The sequence below is a fragment of the Hylobates moloch genome, unplaced genomic scaffold, assembly GCF_009828535.3.
Source record: "Hylobates moloch isolate HMO894 unplaced genomic scaffold, HMol_V3 SCAFFOLD_11, whole genome shotgun sequence".
In the NCBI taxonomy this organism is placed as follows: Eukaryota; Metazoa; Chordata; class Mammalia; order Primates; family Hylobatidae; genus Hylobates; species Hylobates moloch.
This window is the reverse complement of record NW_026652286.1, coordinates 72581276-72606739: the sequence shown is the minus strand read 5'-3', so window position 1 is coordinate 72606739 and position 25464 is coordinate 72581276. Positions and strand designations below refer to the sequence as shown.

At 36.1% G+C, this 25464-nt stretch overlaps 1 protein-coding gene across 1 annotated transcript in view; it reads right to left on the bottom strand.

The window, feature by feature from the left end:
* Nucleotides 1-25464, bottom strand: part of CNTN5 (contactin 5) — a 1349686-nt gene that overhangs the window by 420541 nt on the left and 903681 nt on the right. The window contains exon 7 of the mRNA XM_032167221.2: nucleotides 19687-19782. Coding sequence (XP_032023112.1) covers nucleotides 19687-19782 — 96 coding nt within the window. The remainder of the gene's footprint in view (nucleotides 1-19686; nucleotides 19783-25464) is intronic.

Here is a 25464-nt window from a genome sequence, read left to right as displayed (position 1 = left end):
AACCTAACTGTGGTTCTGTCATTTGTTTTAATGGCAAAAACGACAATTACGTTTGCACCAACCTAATATATTGCAACAATGAAATATTCAGCAATTATTTAAGAAAAACCCAATTAACTGCCTCGGCAACATACATGAATCTCAAAATCATTATGCCAGGTGAGAGGAGCATACTGTAGAATTTCTTCAAAAACGACTTCTGGACAAAACAAAATATAGGGACAGAAATCACATCAATGAATATCAGGGATGAGAACTGGGGGAAAAATTGATTGGAAAGGGAGCACTGGAGAACTTCTTCTGGTGATGGAAATGTTCTATGCCATGATTATGGTAGTGGTTACATGACTTCTTTTACCTTGATTCACTGAATTATACACTTAAAAGTTGCTGATGTTCATTACATGTTAATATATCTCAATAAAACTAATTAAAAATGATCCATATTTAATAAGTGAAATAAAACAAAGAGAAAAGGATTGACTCAAATATTAATTTTCCAACTGAGAACATTAATTGAAATTCCTAAATGAAGATAACATTTTTTATTTGTTTCTATTTCTCTAGAGTAAGATTTATATTATATGTGATCAAATAACTATGTCTCTATATTTCTTTATTGAAAAAATATAAAGAAAGGTAACATTATCTTTAGAAATATACAAAATTAACTATTTAAAGTGGGATACTCAGGCCTCATTATTTGGTTTAGGACAATTAATAAACAGTAGTTATCAAGTACCTGATAACATTCAGGACTGTGTCAGCAAATCTATAAAAGATACAAAGATACCTGGACTGCCTCAGTAGCCTACATCGAGTAGGAAAAATAAGATGTCATAAATGACTATTCTGCAGTGAAGGATGTGACAAGATTTAGACAAGAGAAGAAAACTTGTTCATAGGCACTTAGGAATGCTGATGAGGCAGGAGGGGGCCAGGAGAGAAGAATAAATCCTTTGTTACTTAATTAATCATAAATGGATAAAATGAAGAGGGCATCATCATCATCCTCATCACTAAGTTATAGAGTATTTACCAAGAAGCAGGCACTGGGTAAAATACTTTACATATATCATCTCATTAAATCTTTCAACATTTACATATAAAATTTTGAAAATGAGGAATTATGGTAAGAAGATGTTATATTTCTTCCCCAAGGTCACATTGCTGATAAGTGACAAAATTGAATCCTTCTGACCCTAGAGCCCAAGAAATATGTATACATATACTATAGTTATTTTAAGGTATGTACTTTAAAAAATGATATAAGTTGGCTGGGTGTGGTGGCTCATGCCTGTAATCCCAGCACTTTGGGAGGCTGAGGTGGGTGGATCACCTGAGGTCAGGAGTTCGAGACCACCCTGGCCAACACTGAGAAACCCCGTCTCTACTAAAAATACAAAGATTAGCCAGGCATGGTGGTGGGTGCCTGTAATCTCAGCTACTCAGAAGGCTGAGGCAGGAGAATTGCTGGAACCCGGGAAGCGAAGGTTGCAGTGAGCCGAGATCATCTCATTGAATTCCAGTCTGGGCTGACAACAGCGAGACTCTGTCTCAAAAAAAATAAAATAAAATAAAATACACGTTTCAACAAAAGTGTATAAGGGAGATAGGTAAGCATTTCTGGCACTGGAGATGACCTGATCAAAGGCAAGGAAGCTGAAAAAAATGAATACAGTGAGTAAGATAAACAAAAGCTTAGGTGCTCTATAGTCAAATGGCAAACCACACAGGAGACTCAAAAAAGGATCCAGTGCCAGGTTAAGGAACTTAATTTACAGGTAATGGGGAGATACTGGAGGTTTCTATGGTGATAAATTCATATGAAAAATATTTCATCATATGACAGACAGATAAGGAGGACTAGCTTAGATACTCTCTGGAATTAGAGGGATATTGTAACTTTCCAGACATTCTGACACATCCACGTTTTTCATGCTCAACCCATACATCAGTTACCCCATTTCTTTCTTCCTGCTTTGAGTTTTAGAGCAAGCACTACTAGCAAAAATTGCACACTAACTTGTCTGCATTTAACATACTAATTTGACTGGTTGACCACTTTGGCCAAACCAAAGTTATTCTCGCTAATGGGAACCAGTTATCAAAGGAGTGAGTTGCTTGCCTCCTTGATCCATTATTTTTTATGTTTTTCTGTGTAGACTATAAAGATGAAACAAAAATAGGCTATTTTCAAGGACTTGGGTCAAATCCTTTTAATATGTGGTCAAATCCAATTAAACAATCAAAAATAATTAGGTAAACTAGAGCTGCTTGACATCAGAATCCCTAACCAATCTAAGTAAAAAAACAAAGGTTATTGCAGTGTTCTAAGTCGTTTTCCTTATGCTGTGTCTAAATACTCTAAAACAAACTCCTTGTTGAAGTGTTTGCTTTGTGATAGTTTAGTTTTGTCAGTGTAAGTTTTGTCAGATACAGTTTAAAAAACTAAAGACTAAAACACATTTAGTTTTCTTTTCTAGTGATATCTGGAAAATATATTACAATTAAGTACAGGAAAAGCAATGAAAAGAACAAAACATTTTTCTATTGAAATATTTTAAAGTAAAATATTTTTTAAATGATCTCTGCAGATTTTAAAATAATGTCAAAATGTATCTGTTGATAAGCACTAAATTCAGATATTATTAAGTAACTAGTTAAAGTACTTGTTACAAATGTTTCAATGGGCAGCACAGTTTAGGTTGAAGCAGTCTTTTTCTGATTAATTTGAGAGTATATAATTTATACATTTTTTACTCACAAAGGAAAATAAATAATTCCTTTATTTCTCAAGCATTTCCTTCAATATCCTTGTATTGTCTATCTTGTCTGGCTTCTAAATAACTGCTAAAATAGACACTTATGCACTGCATTATTTTACTTGGTAAAAATACTAAAATGTGTGTGTGTGTTTGTGTGTGTGTATGTGTTTATTTTTATCTATTGTTTATATTCTTGATTTGGGAAGCATTAAATGTTTAATTCAGACAACAATTTGGTCAAGTCAATCAAAATTGATGAAATCTCTTGTTTATTTGAATTGGCATAACAAACATGTTAACAAGTGGCCTACGTATACACAAAATAAACATTTTTAGTAAAATTTCAGACCATATTGTTAGAGTAGGTAGATACGCAGATATGAACAGGGCAGAATAGGGGGCCTCAAAGAATATCAGGCAACTGTCAGGTGACTGTGAGGCAGTTGTCAGGCAGTCTTCTCAGAAATGAGTGGTCAAGACTGGCACGAGGGGAAGGAACATTTCCTAACACATAGGAAACATCTTGAGCTTTGGGCAACAAATTCCCAATAAGATCCTAGGAATTGAACAAACACATCCAGGCATAAACATTAAGGGTCAAAAAGGTGGAATTTGATATTCCTCTTGGGACATGTTCAGGGATGCACAGTAAGGGACAAAATGGCAGATTGTGACCTTTTCCTGAGAATATATTCAGGCATATGCAGTAAGGGGCAAAATGGCAGTTTGACCAGTATATGACCTTCCTCTGGGGGAGCTAGATTGGCAAGAGAAAAGTGCTCTATGAGAGCATGCAGATAACTTCAACCACCAAACGATACATGTGGCCCCTCCCAGACACTGGCAAGTCACTCTACATACTGTGATTAGTCAACATCCTGCCCAACAGGAAGGATGAGGGGAAAAGACCAGGATAAAAAGCAGAGCACTGACCTAACGATCAGGCGAGGCACTCAATCTTCTGAGTTTCTAACTTGGGGCCTTCCAAATGGACTTTCCTTTGTTTCAATAAACTCTCATTTCTGCCTTAAATCTACTACCATTTCTTGGCCAAATTCTTTCTTCCAACAAGACAAGAATCGAGGACCAAGGATCCTGCTCAGACTTGCCACCAGTAACAATATGTGATACAGTTTGACTGTGTCCGCACCCAAATATCATCTTAAATTTTAGCTCCCATAATCCCCACATGTCTTAGGAGGGAACCAGTGGGGGATAATTTAATCATGGGGGCAGTCACCCTCATGCTGTTCTAATGAAGTCAGTAAGTTCTCACAAGATCTGATGGTTTTATAAGGGGCTTTCCCTCCTTTTGCTCAGCACTTTTCCTTGCTGCTGTAATGTGAAGAAGGACATGTTTCCTTCCCCTTCCACCATGACTGTAAGTTTCCTGAGGCCTCCCCAGCCCTGCAGAACTGTCAACCAATTAAACATTTTTCCTCTATCAATTACCCAGTCTCAGGTATTTTGTCACAGCAGCATGAGAACAGACTAATACAGTAAACTGGCACCACAGAGAGTGCAGCACTGCTGAAAAGATACCTAAAAATGTGGAAGCGAATTTGTAACTGGGTAACAGGCAGAGGTTGGAACAGTTCCAAGGGCTGAAAAGAAGACAGAAAAATGTAGGAACGTTTGGAATGTCCTAGAGACTTAGAGGGCTCAGAAGATAGAAAGATAGGGCAAAATTTGGAACCTCCTAGATACATGTTGAATGGCTTTGACCAAAATGCTGACAGTATTATGGACAATGAAGTCCAGGCTGAGGTGGTCTCAGATGGAGATGAGGAACTTGTTGGGAACTGGAATAAAGGTGACTCTTGCTATGTTTTAGCAAAGAGACTGGCAGCATTTTGCCCCCACCCTAGGGATCTGTAGAACTTTGAACTTGAGAGAGATGATTTAGGGCACCTGGCAGAAGAAATTTCTAAGCAGCAAAGCACTCAAGATATGACTTGCGTGCTCTAAAAAGCATTTGGTTTTATGCATTCATAAAGATAAGGTTTGGAATTGGAACTTACATTTAAAAGGGAAACAGAGCATAGAAGTTCAGAAAATCTGCAGCCTGATAATGTGAAACAAAAACCCATTTTCTGAGGAGGAATTCAAGCCAGCTGCAGAAATATGCATAGGTAATGAGGAGCCAAATATTAATCACCAAGACAATCAGGAAAATGTCTCCAGAACATGTGAGAAGTCTTCATAGCAGCCCCTTCCATCACAGGCCCACAGACCTAGGATGAGAAAATAGTTTTGTGGGCCAGGCCCAGGGCCCTGCTGCTTTGTGCAGACTCACGATTTGGTGTCCTGCATCCCAGCTGTGGCTAAAAGGGGCCAAGGTACAGTTCAGGCCATGGCTTTGGAGGGCGCAAGCCCCACACTTTGGCATCTTCCATGTGGTGTTCAGCCTGGAGGTACACAGAGGTCAAGAATTGAGGTTTGGGAACCTCTGCCTAAATTTCAGAATATGGGAGTGCCTGAATGTCCAGGCAGAAGTTTGCTGCAGGGACAGAGCCCTCATGGAGAACCTCTGCTAAGGCAGTGTGGAAGGGAAATGTGGGATTGGAGCCCCCCCACAGAGTCCCCACTTGGGTGTTGCCTAGTGTAGCTGTGAGAAGAGAGCCATTGTCCTCCAGACCCCAGAATAGTAGGTCCACTGACAGCTGGCAATGTGAGCCTTGAAAAGTCACAAACAATGCCAGCCCATGAAGGCAGCTGAGAGGGGGCTGTACCCTGCAAAGCTACAGGGGCAGAGTTGCCCAAGGCCATGGGAGCCCACCTCTTCCATCAGTGTGACCTGGATGTTGAACATGTAGTCAAAGGAAATCATTTTGAACCTTTAAGATTTGACTGCCCCACTGGATTTAGGACTTGCATGGGGCCTCTAACTCCTTCATTTGGCCAATTTCTCCCATTTGGAATGGCTGTAATGATCCAATGCCTGTACCCCCATAGTATGTAGGAAGTAACTAACTTGCTTTTGATGTTAAGAAGCTCAAACCAGGAAGAAACTTGCCTTGTCTCAGATAAGACTTGACTTGGACTTTTGAGTTAATGCTGGAATTGGTTAAGATTTTTGGGGACTGTTAAAAGGGCATGACTGTGTTTTGAAATGCGAGGACATGAGATTTGAGAGGGGCCGGGGTGGAATGATATGGTTTGGCTGTGTCTCCATACAAATCTCATTTTGAATTGAAGCTCCCATAATCCTCACATGTTGTGGGAGGGACCCGGTGAGAGGTAATTTAATCATGAGAGTGGTTATCCTCATGCTGTTCTCATTACAATGAGCGAGTTCTCAAGAGATTTGAAGGTTTTGTAAGGGGATTTTCCTCCTTTTGCTTGGCAATTCTTCTTGCTGCCACCATGTGAAAAAGGATGTATTTGCTTCCCCTTTTGCCATGATTTTAAGTTTCCTGAGGCCCCCAGCCCTGCAGAACTGTGAGCCAATTAAACATCTTTCCTTTCTAAATTACCCAGTCTCAGGTATCTTCACAGCAGTGTGATAATGCACTAATACAATACAATATACTCAATGTGTAAGGACCATATGATATAGTCAAAAGGACATAGGGTTTGAAATCACAGACCTGGATCTCTGTGTTTTCATTTATTAGCCATGAGATTTTAGGCAACTTGCTCTCTGAGATTCAATATTACCATTTGCAACATGGTGGTAACAATAACTTACTTATAAAACAGGAATAAAGATAGAATAGGATACATATACAATGTAAAATACTGATTTTCTTTGCTTCTATTTATCCAAAGAGATGGCTAATTCTAGGCAAAACTTAAAAATAGAGCTCTCTGTGTCCAAATAATATAACTCAAGTAACCCTAATTGCAAGATCCTTTTAGGAAAAAAAGTCATAATCACATAATAATGACTAATTGATTACTTTTAAAATTAGTCTCACTCAATTACACTTCCTAGAATCTATTTATTCCCATCTTGCCAGTATCTTTTGCATAAGTTACTTCTAAAATGTAAGAATACAACATTAATGTATTTCAAAGTAAAACTGTAAATCTTATAAAAGTTGTGGGTTTCATTAATTTAATAAAGACATGTTTGGAAAACAGCTTCAATCAATAAAACAAAATTATTAAAAAATGAAAGTCTGCGTGATAACTCTCACAGAATAAAGATCTTATGTAAATATATAGTGATTTGAAATTAAACTAAGAGGAATCTTTAGAAATTTGTGGAAATCCTTAAATATTTTTGGAACAATTACTTTTTGTGTTTGTGGTATAAAAGTTAATTTTGAAGCAAGGAGTATCATGGTATCTTACTATTTTGCAAGATTAAAGATGCAAAAAATGTCTTGTCCATTTTTTCTTGTCCTTGTTGTAATTACATCATTTTAAATTATGAGATTTAGATTGTACAATGTAAAATCTCATTTTAAATAAAACTATCATCAAAAACATTTTGTTTTTACCTCTGTGAAATTTTGGTTGCCATTTTATACAGCTTTAAGGGAACAATTTCTGGTATTTATCATTTTAGGATAAAGAGGTCTCCTGAAGATAGCAATGATACTTGATACCCTTTCACTTAACTGTCAGGATTCATTTTTCCTTTTCTTGATCCCTTCCCCTTCTTAAACTCTGAGATTCCCATTTCCAAGTGTCATTCATCTTCTAGTTGCTTTGTCAGCTTGATGTCAACTAATCTCTGCCAACTGTTAATTAATGTTAGCAGATAATGATTTAAGACAACCCCTTTCTCAAAAGTATTTGCATTTTAAAGAGGGTTTTTGAAGACAGATGATCAAGACAAAGTTAATTTAATGCTCACTGTCCTCCAACCATTGAGCTAATTATCTTACATAAACTACTTCTTAATTCTGACAACAATGCTGTGAGGTAGCTTTTATTATTCCTTCTCTATTGGCAATTTAACAGACAGACCAATGGTAAGTGTCAGAGCCAGGATGAGAATCCCTGGATGTCTGAGTCCAAATCCCAGGTGAAATATGATGGTATAGTATAGCTATTTAGAAGCAGAGAATATCTGGTATTCCTTCATCATAGTGTTCTTGGGACTACCTCTTGTATTCTCTGGATTTGTTTACTTATACCTTATCTGCCTTCACAATGATTTTGAGAATGGTGTACCTGTCTGCCTGCCTTAAACTAGGTTGAAGAAAAAGTATTTAGAATCAAAAAAAAAAAAAACCCACAAAACGAAAATTCTCTCTTTTGTTTCTTTCCTTCTTTAATAGGAAATGCCCCAGCTGAAGTGTTACAGCTCATACACAAAAACTGAAGACCTCTTTGCTCTACTCTAACCAATACTTCTAAGGAGTCTTAAAGCCAAGGGAAATGAGAGGTTGCTTAGACTTAGCATCTAGAAAGGGGCCTGCATCTTTAGTCCTTCAGTGTCCTTTGCATTTTGACTATTCTTTCCAAACTGGATATACTATATATTAGAGTGTTTACAATGAAGGAGTGTTAAAAGGACAACCAAATGCATTATGCACTATGTTTGCTGCGTGCTCAGGCATAAGCTTCGCTATATAGCTCATTACATTATAAATTCAGCTATTTTCTATGTTGGATTAAAACTTATATGCAGAAATAAAGCAAGTTTAGTCTGCAAATACTCACTTTATGCACTCACTCCAGTTGCCTTGGTGCTTCCTATTTAACTGATTATTATGATTTTATTTTTCTTCCCTCTGAGATCCAATGTACATGCAACACTAGCCAACACTAGTACTCCCCCTGATGGATATGCATATCACCACAATTCCACCTATAACTGGAGGAGTGATGGTAGAGGAATTGATTGTTTGGAGAGCATATTTAAGTGAGATATACCTGTCTACGGTTTTGCACTTTATGGGAGTCAGGTATATCAAGAACTGGAGATTTATATCCAGTTTTCTGAGCTGCCTATAGATATATAAGACTTCATGTATTCACAACTCAACTAATCTTTTCCTATCCTAAACCAAATTCTCCACTTCTTAGGTACTGTATTTCATAAAGCCAGAAATTTACACACCCTTTCTTCTTCAAATTCTGTGTGAATGAACAGATTCATTAATCACCAAAAACAACTGCATTGAAACTTTTCAAAAATAATGTTAAATAGCTGTATTAAGATTTTGCATGTAATTTTGAAAATAGCAAATAAAATATTAAATTTTGAAATGAACAGAAGGAAAATTACAATTTAAAAACATATTAATAAAAATAAGTGAAAGTAAAAAGATGGCAGATAAACTACAGAAAAAGCATGATAACCACTTCAAACTATACTACAAGGCTACCGTAACCAAAACAGTATAGTACTGGTACACATAGACCAGTGGAACAGAACAGAGGTCCCTGAATTAAAGCTGCATACCCACAACCAATTGATCTTCAAAAATAATGACAAAAATAAACAAGAGGGAAAGGATACCCTATTCACTAAATGGTTCTGGGAAAACTGGCTAACCACATGCAGAAGAATTAAGCTGGATCCCTATCTCTCATCATATACAAAAATTAACTCAAGATGGATTACATACTTAAATATGAGACCTCAAACTATAAAAATCCTAGAAGAAAATCTAAGAAACACTCTCTAGACATTGGTCGAAGCAAAAAAATTATGATTAGGTTCTCAAAAGCAAATGCAACAAAACCAAAAAGTAGGCAAAGGATATGAACAGACACTTCTCAAAAGAAAACATACAAGCAGCTAGCAACCATGTAAAAATGTTCAGCATCACTAATTATCAGAGAGATGCAAATGAAAACCGCAATGAGATACCATCTTATACCAGCCAGAATGGTTATTATTAAAAAGTAAAACAAAAATAATAGATGCCGGGTGCTGCGGCTCACGTCTGTAATCCCAGCACTTTGGGACACAGAAGCGGGCCGACCACGAGGTCAGAAGATTGAGACCATAGCGGCCAACATGGTGAAACCCTGCCTCTACTAAAACACAAAAAATTAGCTGGGCATGGTGGTGTGCACCTGTAGTACCTACCAGCTACTCGGAAGGCTGAGGCAGGGGAATTGCTTGAAGCCAGGAGGTGGAGGTTGCAGTGAGCTGAGATCATGCCACTGCTCTCCAGCCTGGCAACAGAGCAAGACTCCGTCAGATAGATAGATAGACAGGTAGATTAGATAGATAGATAGATAGATAGATAGATAGATAGATAGATAGATAGATAGATAGATAGATAGATAGATAGATAGATAGATAGATAGATAGATAGATAGATAGAAGATAGATAGATAGATAGATAGATAGATAGATAGATAGATAGATAGATAGATAGACAGATAGATTGATTAGATAAGATAGATATTGGTTAGGTCACAGTGAAAAGGGAATACTTCTACATTTTTCATGGGAATGCGAATTAGCTCAGTCTCTGTGGAAAGCAGTTTGGACATTTCTCAAAGAACTAAAACTAGGATTACCATTCAACCTAGCAATCCTGTTACTGGGTATATACCCCAAAGTAAATAAACCACTTCAACATAAGCTTTTGAATGTTTCTGTACATAATAAAGTCAAATATGTAAGTAAAATAGTAATAAATGACTTATTTACGTAGAAAGTATCTATAAATGATAGCTTCTAAATAGTAAAATAATTTTATATACATTTATAGGTTTTATGAGGCTATTTCTACATTTTCACAGAGCCTTTCTTTACAATATAACCCTCAATTTCAAAATTACTAAACTGAAAAACATGTTTTTTGGCAATCAAAACTCATTTGGGGTAGGTGTGCTTAACATTTCAAATATATATATATATTTATTGTCTTACAGATGAATAACCACCTCAGTATCCAAACAAGATATTTTCATGTACATATGTTGTTGACAGGGATTAATATTGATCTCTTGGGAAGAAAACGGAGAAATTTAGCTATCAACTCAATCTAAGCTTTTGCTTTTATTTGAAGAAAAATGAGCATTGCACATCTATTTGAGGTAATAAGAAAATGGATCTGTGGGCTGTTTCTGAATAATTTTTAATCTTCTCTGATGTATGAACTGTTTTATCATTTCATACAGCTTCCACTGAATCATAGTAGCTGCTACACTTTGAAATAGCAATACATGAATGTGATATTACGTGACCCAAATATCTGTCATGAATATAGGATACAATGAGCTAATACCAGAAGGCTGACAGGAACTGTCTAAAACCTTGCAAAACTCAACTATTAGAATCAGCATTTCACTCAGTTATTTCACATGCATTTAATGAACACCTAGTAAGGATCAGACACTGTGCTACATATTGGGAATATGAAGTAGAAGGTGGTAAGCTTCATATACTGAAAGAACATATAAGCTACTTGGAAAGATAAAAATAATAAAATTTGACTCCTGACACTTTACATTGTATTGTTCCAACAGATAAAATAACAAACTAATTATGATTTGAAAAAAGGACGTAAAACAAGATTGGGAAACAAAATGCAATCAAGCATCAGTTGAACAAGTATGTTATGATAATCTACATGACTATTCAGATGAAACAGAAACTTGGTTCTAAGATTTCTAGCATGTATCAGGTTATTTACTAATTTCATAATATCAATCTCATTCCACCCAAACGAAGGCAGTTGTTGAAGTCATTGCTAATAAATGTCAGATCAGAAACTTCACCCTGGATTATTCTTTTCTCACTTCCTCCGTAATTTGGTTTGGCACGTCCCCACCCAAATCTTATCTTGAATTGTAGCTTTCATAATCCCCACGTGTTGTGGGATGGATCCAGTGAGAGGTAACTGAATCATGGGGGTGAATTTTTCCCATTGTGTTCTCATGATGGTGAATAAGTCTCACAAGATCTGGTGGCTTTAGAAAGAGCAGTTCCCTTGCACATGCTCTCTTGCCTGCTGCCATGTAAGACATGCCTTTGCCCCTCCTTCACTTTCTGCCATAATTGTGAGGCCCTCCAGCCAGGTGAAACTGTGAGTCCGTTAAACCTCTTTTTCTTTATAAATTACCCGGTCTCAGGTATTTCTTCATAGCAATATGAAAATGGACTAATATATTCTGTTTCTTCAGCAAGCATTTTTGACTATATTTTCCCAAGATAGTTTCAAAGTTCTTCTTTAAAGCAAATAGGCAAGGCACTAAAATTAATGCACCATTTCACAACATAATTATGAGAAAAAGGTAAATCTTAAAAAAGGTTTTCTCGTTACATAGCTGATCTGTGTTTTCCCATTCTTATTTATGACTTTTCCATCAAAGTTTCTGATGTTTATTAAAACCTGGGCTCATTTCACATATTTCTGAATATTATACATAGATTCATTCAATAAATATTTTTGAGCTCATACTCTGCCCTAGGCACTGGGGTAATAACAGTGAACAAAACCTACAAAATTTATGTCTTAGTAGAATTTGCACTGTAACCGAAGGACACAAACTATGAACAACTAAGTAAGTAAATGTGTGCAGTATATGGAATGCTACGAGCATTATGGAGAAAAATAAAGGCAGTATATGGAATGCTGTGAGTATTATGGAGAAAAATAAAGCAAAGATGGAGAAACGAACTGTGGAGTGGAAATCAAAAGAGGAAGATCATAAAAGGTTTTACTAAGGTGATATTTAAAGAAAGACATGGATGTGAGGGAGTGAGCCATTCATATACCTGGATATACATGACTCAGGCCTAGGGAATAGCGACTGCAAAGGCCTTAAGGCAGGAGAGACATCAAGGAAATGATGATAACTACAAGAAAGAGAGTAGGAGGGAAAGCAGTAGCTGAGTTCAGAGAGATCAAGTGGAGGCAAATGGTGAGGCTTCTCCAAGCGATGGTAAGGACTTTGGCTTTGATATTAGGCTGAATGAGATGGTGCATTAGTCTGCTCAAGTTGCCATAACAACATACCACAGACTGGGTGACTTAAACAGCAGAAATTTATTTTCCCACAGTTATGGAGGCTGGAAGCCTGGGATTAGGTGACAGCATGGTTGGTTTCTGATGAGGGCTTTCTTTCTGGTTTGCAGATGGACACCTTTGTTTTCTCACATTCAGTAGAGAAAGAGAGCTCTCTGGTGTCTCTTCTAATAAAGTCATTAATCTTATCATAAAGGCCTAACCCTCAAGTCCTCATATAAAACTAAAAAAAAGCCCCATCTCCAAATACCACCTTCTACGGTTTGAATGTTTATATCCCCTCAAAAGTAGTATGTTGAAATCCTAACTGCCAATGTGCTGGTATTAGTTGGCGAGAGTTTTGGTAAGTGATCAAGTCATGAGAGTGAAGCCCTCATGAATGAGATTAGTGCACTTATAAATGAGGCCCAAGAGAGCTCTTGGGCCCCTTCCACCATGTGAGTACACAGCAAGATGTTGTCTGTGGACCAGAAAGTGGGCTGACACCAATAAAATTACCGATGGTTTGTATGTGGGGTGTAGAGAAAGTGAGAAGTGAAGAATGGCTCTGAGGCCTGATGTACAGAATGAAATTTCTATTAATAGAGGTGGAAAAGACTGCAGCTAGAGAAGGTATGGGGAAGAAATAACCAGGAGTTCAGATTTAGACATGGTTAAGACTGAGGTGCCTATTAGCCAACTAAATGAAAATACTGATAGGTAGTTGGATATACATACAAGCCAGAGCCTGGGTTAGAGATGTGTGTTAGGGAGATTTCAGATATTTAGATATTTAAAGCTTTATTATCAGGTGAAAACTAACAAAGTGTGAGTTTATTAAGGAAATAAGAAGTTATAGTACTGACACTTGGGGGACTATAAAATTAAGAGTTTGAGGAGATGAGACAAATCAGAAAGGAGATTAAGAAGAAAGAGTGGAGGAATATCAACAGTGAGGCATCTTTTAAGCTAAGTGAAAACAGTGTTTTATGGAGAAAGAAGTGACCCACAAGAGAACTGAAAATAATCCAAATGGATAAACAAAATGGAATGTGTTCTTAAAATGAAATACTATTCAGCAATATAAAGCAACAAACTATTGATACATGCCATGATACAAATGAACCTCAGATTCTGCCAAGTAAAAGAAACCAAGCAACCACAGATGTGCACATACATAGACTGCAGATTCTATGATTGCATTAAAATGAAATTTCTGGCTGGGCCCAGTGGCTCATGCCTATAATCCCAGCACTTTGCGATTACAGGTGAGCAGATCACATAAGCCTAGGAGTTCGAGACCAGCCTGAGTAACATGGCAAAAACATGTCTTAAATAAAATACAACAAATTTTCTAGAAAAGTCAAAACTATAGAGACAGAAAGCATAGCAAAAATTGCCTAGGGACATGAGTAGGAGAGGGACTGAATGACTTTTTGAAATGATGGAAGTATCTTTTGAGTTTTGGTGATGAAGTCACAATTATATAAATGTACCAAAATTCATTGAACTGTAAACTTAAAATGCGTGAATTTTATGGGATAAAAATTGCATGTCAATAAATCTGTTAAAAAGAGAAAGAGAGTAGAGACAAAAAGAGGGGGAAGAGAGAAACACACAGACTGACCGAGAGGAATAGAATTGGATAGAGTATATAAAGACAAAGCTTTTGAAGTTTTACTGTAAAGGAAAACCAAAAATCAGGTAGTAGCTGAATGAAGAGGGCATTGGCCAATGGAGATTTACTTTGTTTTATTTTTATATGGAGGAAAGAATAGCAGGTTTCCATGTTGATGGGACTGCTCCAGAAGAGGAATCAATCTCTGATAAAAATGCAGAAGAAGGGGTACTCCTGAAACAATTTCTTAAAGTAGGCAAAAAAAGACGAACTACAGAGCACACAAGTTGAGAGATTAGTCTTAGAACTGCAACAAATGCATATGCTATACTATACTGTCAGAAGTAAAGCTTGGAGTCACAAAGAAAAAGAGCATGTAAAGAAAGGATTTCTCAGCAAGGCAAAACTTGCTTCTGTAGAAGAATGCTGCTCCCAAGTCTGGTCATGAGAGCACACAAAACAAAGGAGGGAAGAGGTTTTTATCCTTAATGCAGCTTATCCCTGCTACTGTGTCCTGCCTCCACTGGCTGGAGTTGGACTGCACAATCTAAGCTGAACCTGATTGGCTAACTTGAAAGGTGCAGGAATGTGGTTACACTGGCAGGAAGGGCAGTTTCAGCGGGAAAAGCTTTTGTGATGGGACGGGTAATTTCAGAGTGGGTAGCAAATGTGGGCTCTGTAAATAAGGACCATTGGGAAAGTTGTTTACCGGAATTAAAATAGGGAGGAACAAAGGATAAGGAAGTAGTGTGGCCTTGGAAGTAAGGAATGAAGAACAAGGACGCTGAATAAGCCAAACCTTTGAAAAGGAAATTCTTTTGTATCTGACTTATACTATACTATACTATGCTATACTGTACTATATACTGTACTGTATACTATAATATATACTAAAAAAAGGGAAGTCAGAGTGTATGGCTACAAATGCTAACTGGTGTGTGACTTGGTGATGAGGGCTTGTGGAGGTTATTTTCTAATTGCTTTCTCTTTTACAACATAATAGGATGCATGTTTATCACCTGAGAGTGAGACTGGGGAAGACACATAAAACATTTGACTAAAGTATAATAAAAATAATAGGTTTTTTAAAAAATTCTAGTTTTTTCCAATTCTGTGAAGAAAGTCATTGGTAGCTTGATGGGGATGGCACTGAATCTATAAATTATTACCTTGGGCAGTATGGCCATTTTCACGAAATTGATTCTTCCAACCCATGAGCATGGAATGTTCTTCCATTTGTTTGTATCCGCTTTTATTTCATTGAGCAGTGGTTTGTAGTTCTCCTTGAAGAGGTCCTTCACATCCCTTGTAAGTTGGATTCCTAGGTATTTGATTCCCTTTGAAGCAACTGTGAATGGGAGGTCACTCATGATTTGGCTCTCTGTTTGCCTGTGATTAGTGTACAAGAATGCTTGATTTTTGTACATCGATTTTGTATCCTGAGACTTTGCTGAAGTTGCTGATCAGCTTAAGGAGATTTTGGGCTGAGACGATGGGGTTTTCTAGATATACAATCATGTCATCTGCAAACAGGGACAATTTGACTTCCTCTTTTCCTAATTGAATACCCTTTATTTCCTTCTCCTGCCTGATTGCTCTGGCCAGAACTTCCAGCACTATGTTGAATAGGAGTGGTGAGAGAGGGCATCCCTGTCTTGTGCCAGTTTTCAAAGGGAATGCTTCTAGTTTTTGCCCATTCAGTATGATATTGGCTGTGGGTTTGTCATAGATAGCTCTTATTATTTTGAGATATGTCCCAGCAATACCTAATTTATTGAGAGGTTTTAGCATGAAGGGTTGTTGAATTTTGTCAAACTACTTTAAAGTTCATATGGAACCAAAAAAGAGCTATCATCGCCAAGTCAATCCTAAGCCAAAAGAACAAAGCTGGAGGCATCACGTTACCTGACTTCAAACTATACTACAAGGCTACAGTAACCAAAACAGCATGGTAGTGGTACCACAACAGAGACATAGATCAATGGAACAGAACAGAGCCCTCAGAAATGATGCCGCATATCTACAACTATCTGATCTTTGACAAACCTGACAAAAACAAGAAATGGGGAAAGGATTCCCTATTTAATAAATGGTGCTGGGAAAACTGCCTAGCCATATGTAGAAAGCTGAAACTGGATCCCTTCCTTACACCTTTTACAAAAATTAATTCAAGATGGATTAAAGACTTAAATGTTAGACCTAAAACCATTAAAATCCTACAAGAAAACCTAGGCAATACCATTCAGGACATAGGCATGGGCAAGGACTTCATGTCTAAAACACCAAAAGCAATGGCAACGAAAGCCAAAATTGACAAATGGGGTCTCATTAAACTAAAGAGCTTCTGCACAGCAAAAGAAACTACCATCAGAGTGAACAGGCAACCTACAGAATGGGAGAAAATGTTTGCAATCTACTCATCTGACAAAGGGCTAATATCCAGAATCTACAATGAACTCAAACAAATTTACAAGAAAAAAACAAACAACCCCATCAACAAGTGGGCGAAGGACATGAACAGACACTTCTCAAAAGAAGACATTTATGCAGCCAAAAAACACATGAAAAAATGCTCATCATCACTGGCCATCAGAGAAATGTAAATCAAAACTACAATGAGATACCATCTCACACCAGTTAGAATGGCCATCATTAAAAAGTCAGGAAACAACAGGTGCTGGAGAGGATGTGGAGAAATAGGAACACTTTTACACTGTTGGTGGGACTGTAAACTAGTTGAACCATTGTGGAAGTCAGTGTGGTGATTCCTCAGGGATCTAGAACTAGAAATACCATTTGACCCAGACATCCCATTACTGGGTATATACCCAAAGGACTATAAATCATGCTGCTATAAAGACACATGCACACGTATGTTTACTGCGGCACTATTCACAATAGCAAAGACTTGGAACCAACCCAAATGTCCAACAACAATAGACTGGATTAAGAAAATGTGGCACATATACACCATGGAATACTATGCAGCCATAAAAAATGATGAGTTCGTGTCCTTTGTAGGGACATGGATGAAACTGGAAAACATCATTCTCAGTAAACTATCGCAAGGACAAAAAACCAAACACCGCATGTTCTCACTCATAGGTGGGAATTGAACAATGAGAACTCATGGACACAGGAAGGGGAACATCACACTCCGGGGACTGTTGTGGGGTGGGGGGAGGGGGGAGGGACAGCATTAGGAGATACACCTAATGCTAAATGACGAGTTAATGGGTGCAGGAAATCAACATGGCACATGGATACATATGTAACAAACCTGCACATTGTGCACATGTACCCTAAAACCTAAAGTATAAAAAAAAAAAAATTCTAGTTAACATTAAGATGCATGTGAAGTTCATCATTTTTATTTTAAATTGACAGCAGTCTGCGTAATTGGTTTTTTGTTCATTTGTTTTGTGTGTGTGCTTTGGTTTTTGGGATTGTTTAACAGTAATATTAACCTGAATAGATTCATATGTGAAGTAGGCTAAGCGTTGGATCTATATCATGATTAGGGTTTTGCAAACTGGGACGTCAGTGTGAGAAAGCAAAAGAGAGATGACAAAGTTGAAGCTGTATAAAAGAATATGGTAATAACTGAAGGAGAAAAGTAAGAATCAAAGGAGGTGGAGTAGAATGAAAATAGGGTAGGATCAATGATTTGTAGATTTCCATGACATTAAAGGACTCCTGGAATCAGGGTACTAATGGAGTGAGGAGAAGATAGTGGATGCTGTTCAGAAAATAGGAAGCTTGTAAATGTGGCAATTGAGAGACTGCAGCTGTGGTAACGACATATCAAGTTGGCCTTGGTCAAGCGGATGAGTTCTGTTGTAAAACACGATTATTGAACAGTCATTTAACTTACATATATTAATCTCAGAGATCACATTATTATTTATTTAATCAGTTATTAGTGCCTATCCTTATCTTATGCTTATCTTACCATATCAGAAAATCTTGCTTATTTTCCCACGGGGGTCACTTTATGTTGTTAACTCCTGTCAGTCTAGTGATGGATTCATTCATCCTCTATAAAGCCTGTTATATTCACTTTCTCCTTCCCCTTCTTTTCCCCTTTTTTGTAATCTGTAACAATTATTCAACTGATAACCCCTTCAGATGAAATCTGTTTAATAACCAATATGAGACATGACCTATATTAACGCTATACAATTTCCCTAAATGTAATATAAATTTTTGTCTTATCCATTAAAAAAATTAAAACAGATGTTGTCTTGAAAGAGCCTAAATCTGGATTTAGATGCAGGCAAGACTAGATATGTTTACTGTAAACTTCCCAAACCTTTCACAGAAAGATTAGAGTAATTGGATTGATGTACAGGAATTGGAGAGTTACAACTCAACCATTGTTCCTAATTGTAATTATTATCTGAGTTTCAAATAGAAATGTTTTCAAAAATATGTTCCTGTTGAGATGCAGCATACTTTCGATTAAAAATATAGAAGGGGGATCAAAGATAAAGAAGCCTTAAGAAAATCAATGTAGGCCATTTTGTTATTAAAAACTTATGTACAGTAGAGCCAAATTGGGCTCTACTACTACACTGATAATATAACCTAGAAACAAATATGGCCATCACTCTAATTAAAGAAGAAAAAATTACTGACATACCAAGACCTTCAATTCTGTTACCAGTTGTTAAATAAGGCCTTCATTCCTTGGTTCTTCCTTGTGCTCTTTCTCTTTCTCTCTCTCTTTAACTGATGCTGGTCACTCTTAACTTATAGTAAAGCTATACTAAGTTCCAAAGGAGTACTCATCTCAAATTATAAAACTCAAACAAAATAGATATAATTAGGTGTGAGCTTGCAAAAGGACGTATAATTAATCTGAGTAGAGTTTAGTTTTCTGCTTCCTCAAGCCATATAAAGTACTCACCATGACTTTTACAAACAAGACCTCAAAGAGCCAAAAAGTACTAACTAAATTGCAGTTTTGTTGGAAACTCAAAAAAAGCATTTCTTAGAAGTTCTAATTCCAGCGTGGCAAAAAGCACCATAAACAACTAAGCATCCAGTTTATCTTTTGAAACAAGATGCATATTGGTATTCAGTTAACTCAACTCGGATACTCCAAACTATTTTGAAAAGTTTTCATTCTCTCAGTTTATCGCTTCCCTTGTGCTCTAGGCAATATATTCTTCACTGACAGAAGACAGAGGCATAACAGTGACAGTTAACAGTTAGAATGGCAATAAAACAATCTTATTGGAGTTCAGTATCCTGTCTAATGACATTTAGAGTACGTGATCTTGAATTACTCATCTGGCACTCTGATACATGTCAAGAAAACCACGCACATTTCACCTGAAATGTTCTCCCATCAATATACTGTCTAAAAGAACGAACACATCGCAAAAAAAGAGCAGCAGCAGCAAAGAATGAGATCCTACTGTACCTGGTGAATGTGGCGGAGGAGAGCACATCAGAACGACACCCTGGCCTTCCCTCACAGAGACTGCACTTCTTGTCCGGCCACTAAAATTTCCCAGATCTGTCAACATAATAAAACATTTAGATCCAAGGAAAAAAGAATGTAAAGAATTGTTATGATTGTAACTTGCACTTACTTTCTATCGTCTTCACAAGGTGTCTTTTGTTTGTTAATCAGTGACAAGAGGGCTTTAACATATATCTACATCATCTAATTTTAAATACCACAATGGAAATAAATCTATACCATCCATGGAAAAACCACATTCTTTATTTTTATTTACAGTCCATTCAAGTTGCCAGTATAGAAACTAGGCAGTATAGCATTTTTAACACAGTTATTTTTTATAATATTTCCTACATATTGATATTTCTACTACCAATAACGCCCATTCTCTCATAGTGAGAAAAGAAACAGAACTGGTTAGAGGACTTGGTGTCCCACCTGCTGCTTCATTATATGTCATGATAAGAATGATGTGTAAAACGAAGCACGGGCATCCCAAATTAGAGAAGCTTGTATGCTCTAACAAAATATAATAAAAATAGAAAAAGTATTCTTTTTCTATAAATGTGAATAAGAAAGTTATGTGACTTTCATTTTATGAAAGCCTAGAATGGGCTCTGTGAATTAACTACTCTCATCCATTTTGATTAGTCTGGGAGTATTAGTTAACAAAATACTCACTTCTATGTATAAGGGATTATAGTATTGGAGTTCAATGGCCTTCCCTTAAACTATGTTGCATTTACACAATTTGAAAAGACTTTCCTAAAAAGAAAATGGTCCAAAAGGGAATGATTTGTAATGTTATTTGTAATTCTATTATTGCCTATTAAACTATTTATACCTCAGTACATATGCCCCTTTCCTTTTTCTTGGGCTAGGTTGATCAAAAAGACAACTTTTAGACCACTTTATTGCAAAGGTAGGAGTTCAACATTTTTATAAATAAACTGTCCCAGAATTCTGGGTCTGTAAATCATGTTTCCATGATAAGAAATGCTTCTTAGAAATGTTCTGCCACTTCTTCCATTAGGCACAAATTGTAAAAGAGATTTTTAAAATATATTTTAATTATTTCATGCTAAAATAATATGCTTTGTAGTAATAAAAGGTAGAGCTTCAAATTTCATATTAATTTGACAAACTGAACAATCAAGAAAATATACTAGTGGGTATGAAGGAGATAAATTACTAGTTTATAACAATCTAAGAAAAATTCTATACATTATATTTGTGGGATGGGTAAGAATTTACTTATTATTTTGCTGAATGTATAACCAAATCTTCTTAAACACATCCGAAATCATGGGGGTCTAATAAACAGTGAAGACATGACACCAAATAAATAGAGAAGTATTCATTATTGCAGAATGTGCTTAGGATTTTATACAAAATTCGATGTTTCTTTATAAACAGTTAAGCTTTTCATAAAGTAGCAGGACAAAAGAAAAACAGCAATTCTAGTTCTACTTTTCTGGGGGATTGTTATTTTAAAAATATATACACTAACTTCTGTAGCAGTAAAAATCAAGGCAGTCATTTTCAAATATATGTACCTACAAGGTTACTGCTCTGATTTCTATTACCAAATATTATGCTTGTCCCTTTTTGAACTTCATATGTATCAGATAATACAACATACACATGATTGTCTGTAACAAACAAACAAATATATGCAAATCATGGCTTTAGACTGATTCTTAGAGGCTTTTTTTTTTTCCCCCCAAAAAATGATCTTAATATGAAATCAAAGCATGGCAAGATTTCTAATTTGACTTCCTTTTACTTTACTCCTAGAAATACAACACAAGATAGTTAGGCAGTGGTTGTGGCAGGGCTTTAATATATATTTTGAGAGCCTCCTCCCTCTGTCGCCCAGGCTGGAGTGCATGGTGCGATCATAACTCACTGCAGTCTGTAAGTCCTGGGGTCAAGAAATCCTCCAGTCTCAGCCTCCCAAGTAGCTGGGACTACAGACACACGCCAATATACTCAGCTAATTTTTCAAATTCTTCGTAGAGACAGAGTCTCGCTATGTTGCCAAGACTGGTCTCAAGCAATCCTCTGGCCTCTGCTTCCCAAAGTACTGGGATTATAGGCGAAAGCCACCATGCCTGACTTTAATATCTCTAGGGATTATGTGGTTTCACTTTCCTCTTTTCATCTTCATTGAATCTACAAATTTTGGAAGGCCATTTGGATATCAATTTATTTTAACTGAATTTTTTAAATGGTTTCTAAAACATAAATATCTATTTCAATCCATTTACTACAAGTTTATATTATGCTTATTTTTATGACATTTCAAAGCAACCTATTGAATTTACAAGATTGTTTTAATAGAAAACAGTCCTAAATTAATGCCTATTTCTGAGGAATTGAAGTACAGGCATGCCCTAGAAATTAAACACACAAAGAAAAGAAAATTATAGAATAATTGTGACCTAAATTGTGTTTTGAGATCCCAATGACCCAAAAGATAATACTTCACTCTAATTGCTTTATTTTGTGCCAGCTTTTAATACAAGCATAATTCAACATTTCCTCATAGAATTGTCTCTGTGTCATTATTTCCTGGGAACTATAGCACCAGAAGCCCAAATATAAATAGATTTTTTTATATTGTGAGTAGATTTTTTTTTTCTTTCTTAAAGACGTATAAATACTAAAAAGAAGTCTGTACTTTCAAGGAGTATGTACATTTCTCACTTAACTCTTTCCTACCATAAAGAAAAGTGAAACATTGTTATCAAAGTGGTCCCTGTGCCAAGCAAGATTATGACTGATCTAAGGCAGAATGGTTTATGAGAAAAAATTCTTGGTTGATGGGGATGGTGGTTAGACTGAATAGTCTGAGTGAAAATTTAACTGTTTGTTCATCTCTCACTAAGAAGAGAAAGGAGTTAATTTCTTTGGAGGCATTTAATCAGAGAACTTTGAAATACTTCAGTGGATGTATGTGCAGATTCAGTGTCTATCATCTTATTTTAATAGATGACCCGTTATCTGTACCAAGAAGACAAATGGAAAAAAGACCAAGTGCTTTTATAGATTTGGGCTTGAATTGTTTTATTGCATTACACAAGGTCAAAAATACATGTTCGTGTGTTCTATTTTTTACCTTTACAGGAAAAAAAGGGAGTAAAAATAAAAATCACAATATGAAGACTCTAAAATTCAGGTTCAAATTACAAACTGAAGTAAATATCTTTCTGGACTTACTATAAAGCACATTTACAAATACTGAAGTTAAGAAACAAGATGAGAAATTTTGTGATCAAAAGTCACAGGGCCCTAGACTTTGTCTTTGCTCCGACCTTTCTTTTTCTGAGTTAAGAAGCTCGCGCAGGGTTTAAAAGAAGGGCTGTAACTAGAACTGTAGCTTGCAGGATTACTGCACCTATTCATCCTAGAAGATCTATGCAAAAGAAAAACAAAAACGAAAAACATACAACAATAGATGTTATTAAGAGCTTTAGATGATGGAGTGTAGACTTGGGATATGAGATTTGAGCCATATTGATCAGATGTAAGACGAACCATTTTATGAATTTATTTAACAAATATTTATTCAATGCATACTATACATTAAACACTGTGTAAGGTACTGGTTATGCAGAAAAACTGTAAAGGATATAGATATATAAATGAATTAATCATACCTACTTGGGCCAACTGTTCATAGCTCACAGGAGTCTGGGTCACCAAATAGGTATATAAGCCCAAGTCCTCAAGGCTCAGCTTGTCACAGCCACACTCATGAGCGACCAAATACATACCATGAACATTTACCATGTAGCATTTCACACTGTTTCTCTAAATGGGAGCTATTAATACATGAACACACATATACACAGACTTTAGATTTTTCCTTTGCTTCCTTCCTTTTTTCTTCCCTTTCTCTCCCTTCCTTCCTCCTTTTCTCTTCCTTTTTGCCTTGTCTCCCTTCCTTCTTGACATTCTTCAGTTACTCTTTTCATCCCTGTATTGTTCCACAAAGTATTTGAGGCAGCTTAAAATATGTATCTTCCTCAATAAAAATAAGTAAACAAATAAAACAATAGTTGCAGAATTCCAGGTGACGATAACATAAGCATAGTAAGGAGCCTGCAGGGCAAAACAAGCATTTAGGAATATACACTATATATTTTTGGAAATTATTGGAAGTTGGCTACAAATTTGACTCTAAACTTAAGAGGAGCCAAAACAAGTTAGAGATATCCCCAGTCCTAAGGAGATTTCTCCTGAAAGACTTCATAGACTTCATAAAGATGATACTTGGTAATAGAGTTGGCAGAGAAACTTGGCAAACTATTCAGAAAGTTTTTTTTCTTTTTTAACCTCCTGAGATACCTTGAGTAGATAGAATGTGAGCTATATGTACCCACACACAAACACCTGAAAAATATTTCAAAAATTATTCCCTAAAAAGCATTATTTTAAATAATGGAGGGAAACAGAGTACCTGAAACTATCAAAAGAGATAGTACATAAGAGATTCTGGACACTGATCTTGTATCTTATATATGTTAAATATAATAGGTTTGTTTAGTTATTGGGGAGGAGTGAGGAAAAGGCTCAAGACACGAGAATAAAAGCTATACAGTTAGAAGTAAAACGCTGTGGTTGATTTGTCTCCTGGATTTATGTTTCCCAGTCTTAAGTCTGTTCTGAATAAGTGGCAATGTCGAGCTTATAGGAGTTGTGTTTGGAAAAAGGAAGAGGAATGGAGTGCCAATATTGAGGTATTCGTGGCTATACATTTATCCTGTAGGTGGCCCCAAAGAGTTTTAGACTATCAGTGCTCCAAGGATTCTCAATTTTCTAAAAGTGCTGTGAACACAGATATGATTTATCAAAAATTTTAAAATTTTTTATAAAGTTGAGATTTTGACTTTTTACAAAAAGACCATTGAAAAGGCAAATTATATTAGACTAGATGTCAGAGAAAAATTTTGTTAAGTTTCATTAATTACACTTGAGTGTCATATATATTATATGAAAGATTAAGGAACTGAGCTGGCTTCTCAATATGAGAGGTCTTCAGCTTTAATTTCTATGATTTCTGTAAAAACAATGGACAAGTTTTGTAATACTGACTTGGTATTTTCTGCCTCACTTGCAAAGTGATTGCATATTGAAAGCTTTCATTGGCTGTATTTATTGTTCCTGTTATTATCATCACGATTATTCAGGTCATTGTAAATTTTTTTGGCATTCCATGCAAATATCCTGTAATAAAAATTAGTCAAACTTCATTCACAAACTATTTTTCACCTTCTAAACGTTTAGAAAAGAGAAAAGGAAATGAATGAAAATAGTTCACTAGCTACTAACATACCTACTCTCTGCAAGGCTTCCTGGAAGTAGATGCTAATTCCTGTTTTTTAAAGATTACTAAAGCTACGTGAAAAGCAAGTAAAAAATTCACTGCAGTCATATATTTAATAGAGTTGGCAAATCAAAGTCAATGTGATTGATTCTAAAGTTTTAAAAACTATACCAGGACAAAAGCAATTCAATGTTTGGAAGTTAAACCACACTAATTTTAGGAATTTTAAAATAATCTTCAATAAGGACATCTTATTAAAAATTAGTTTCTGACAAAGAATAGAAAAAGCAGTTCTTACATATATTTTGAGAAAAAAATTAAATTAGCATTTTCTGATATACAGTCATTTGTCTGCACAGAATGGCTACCATAACACACTCTAGAGCAAATAAGATTCTTAATAA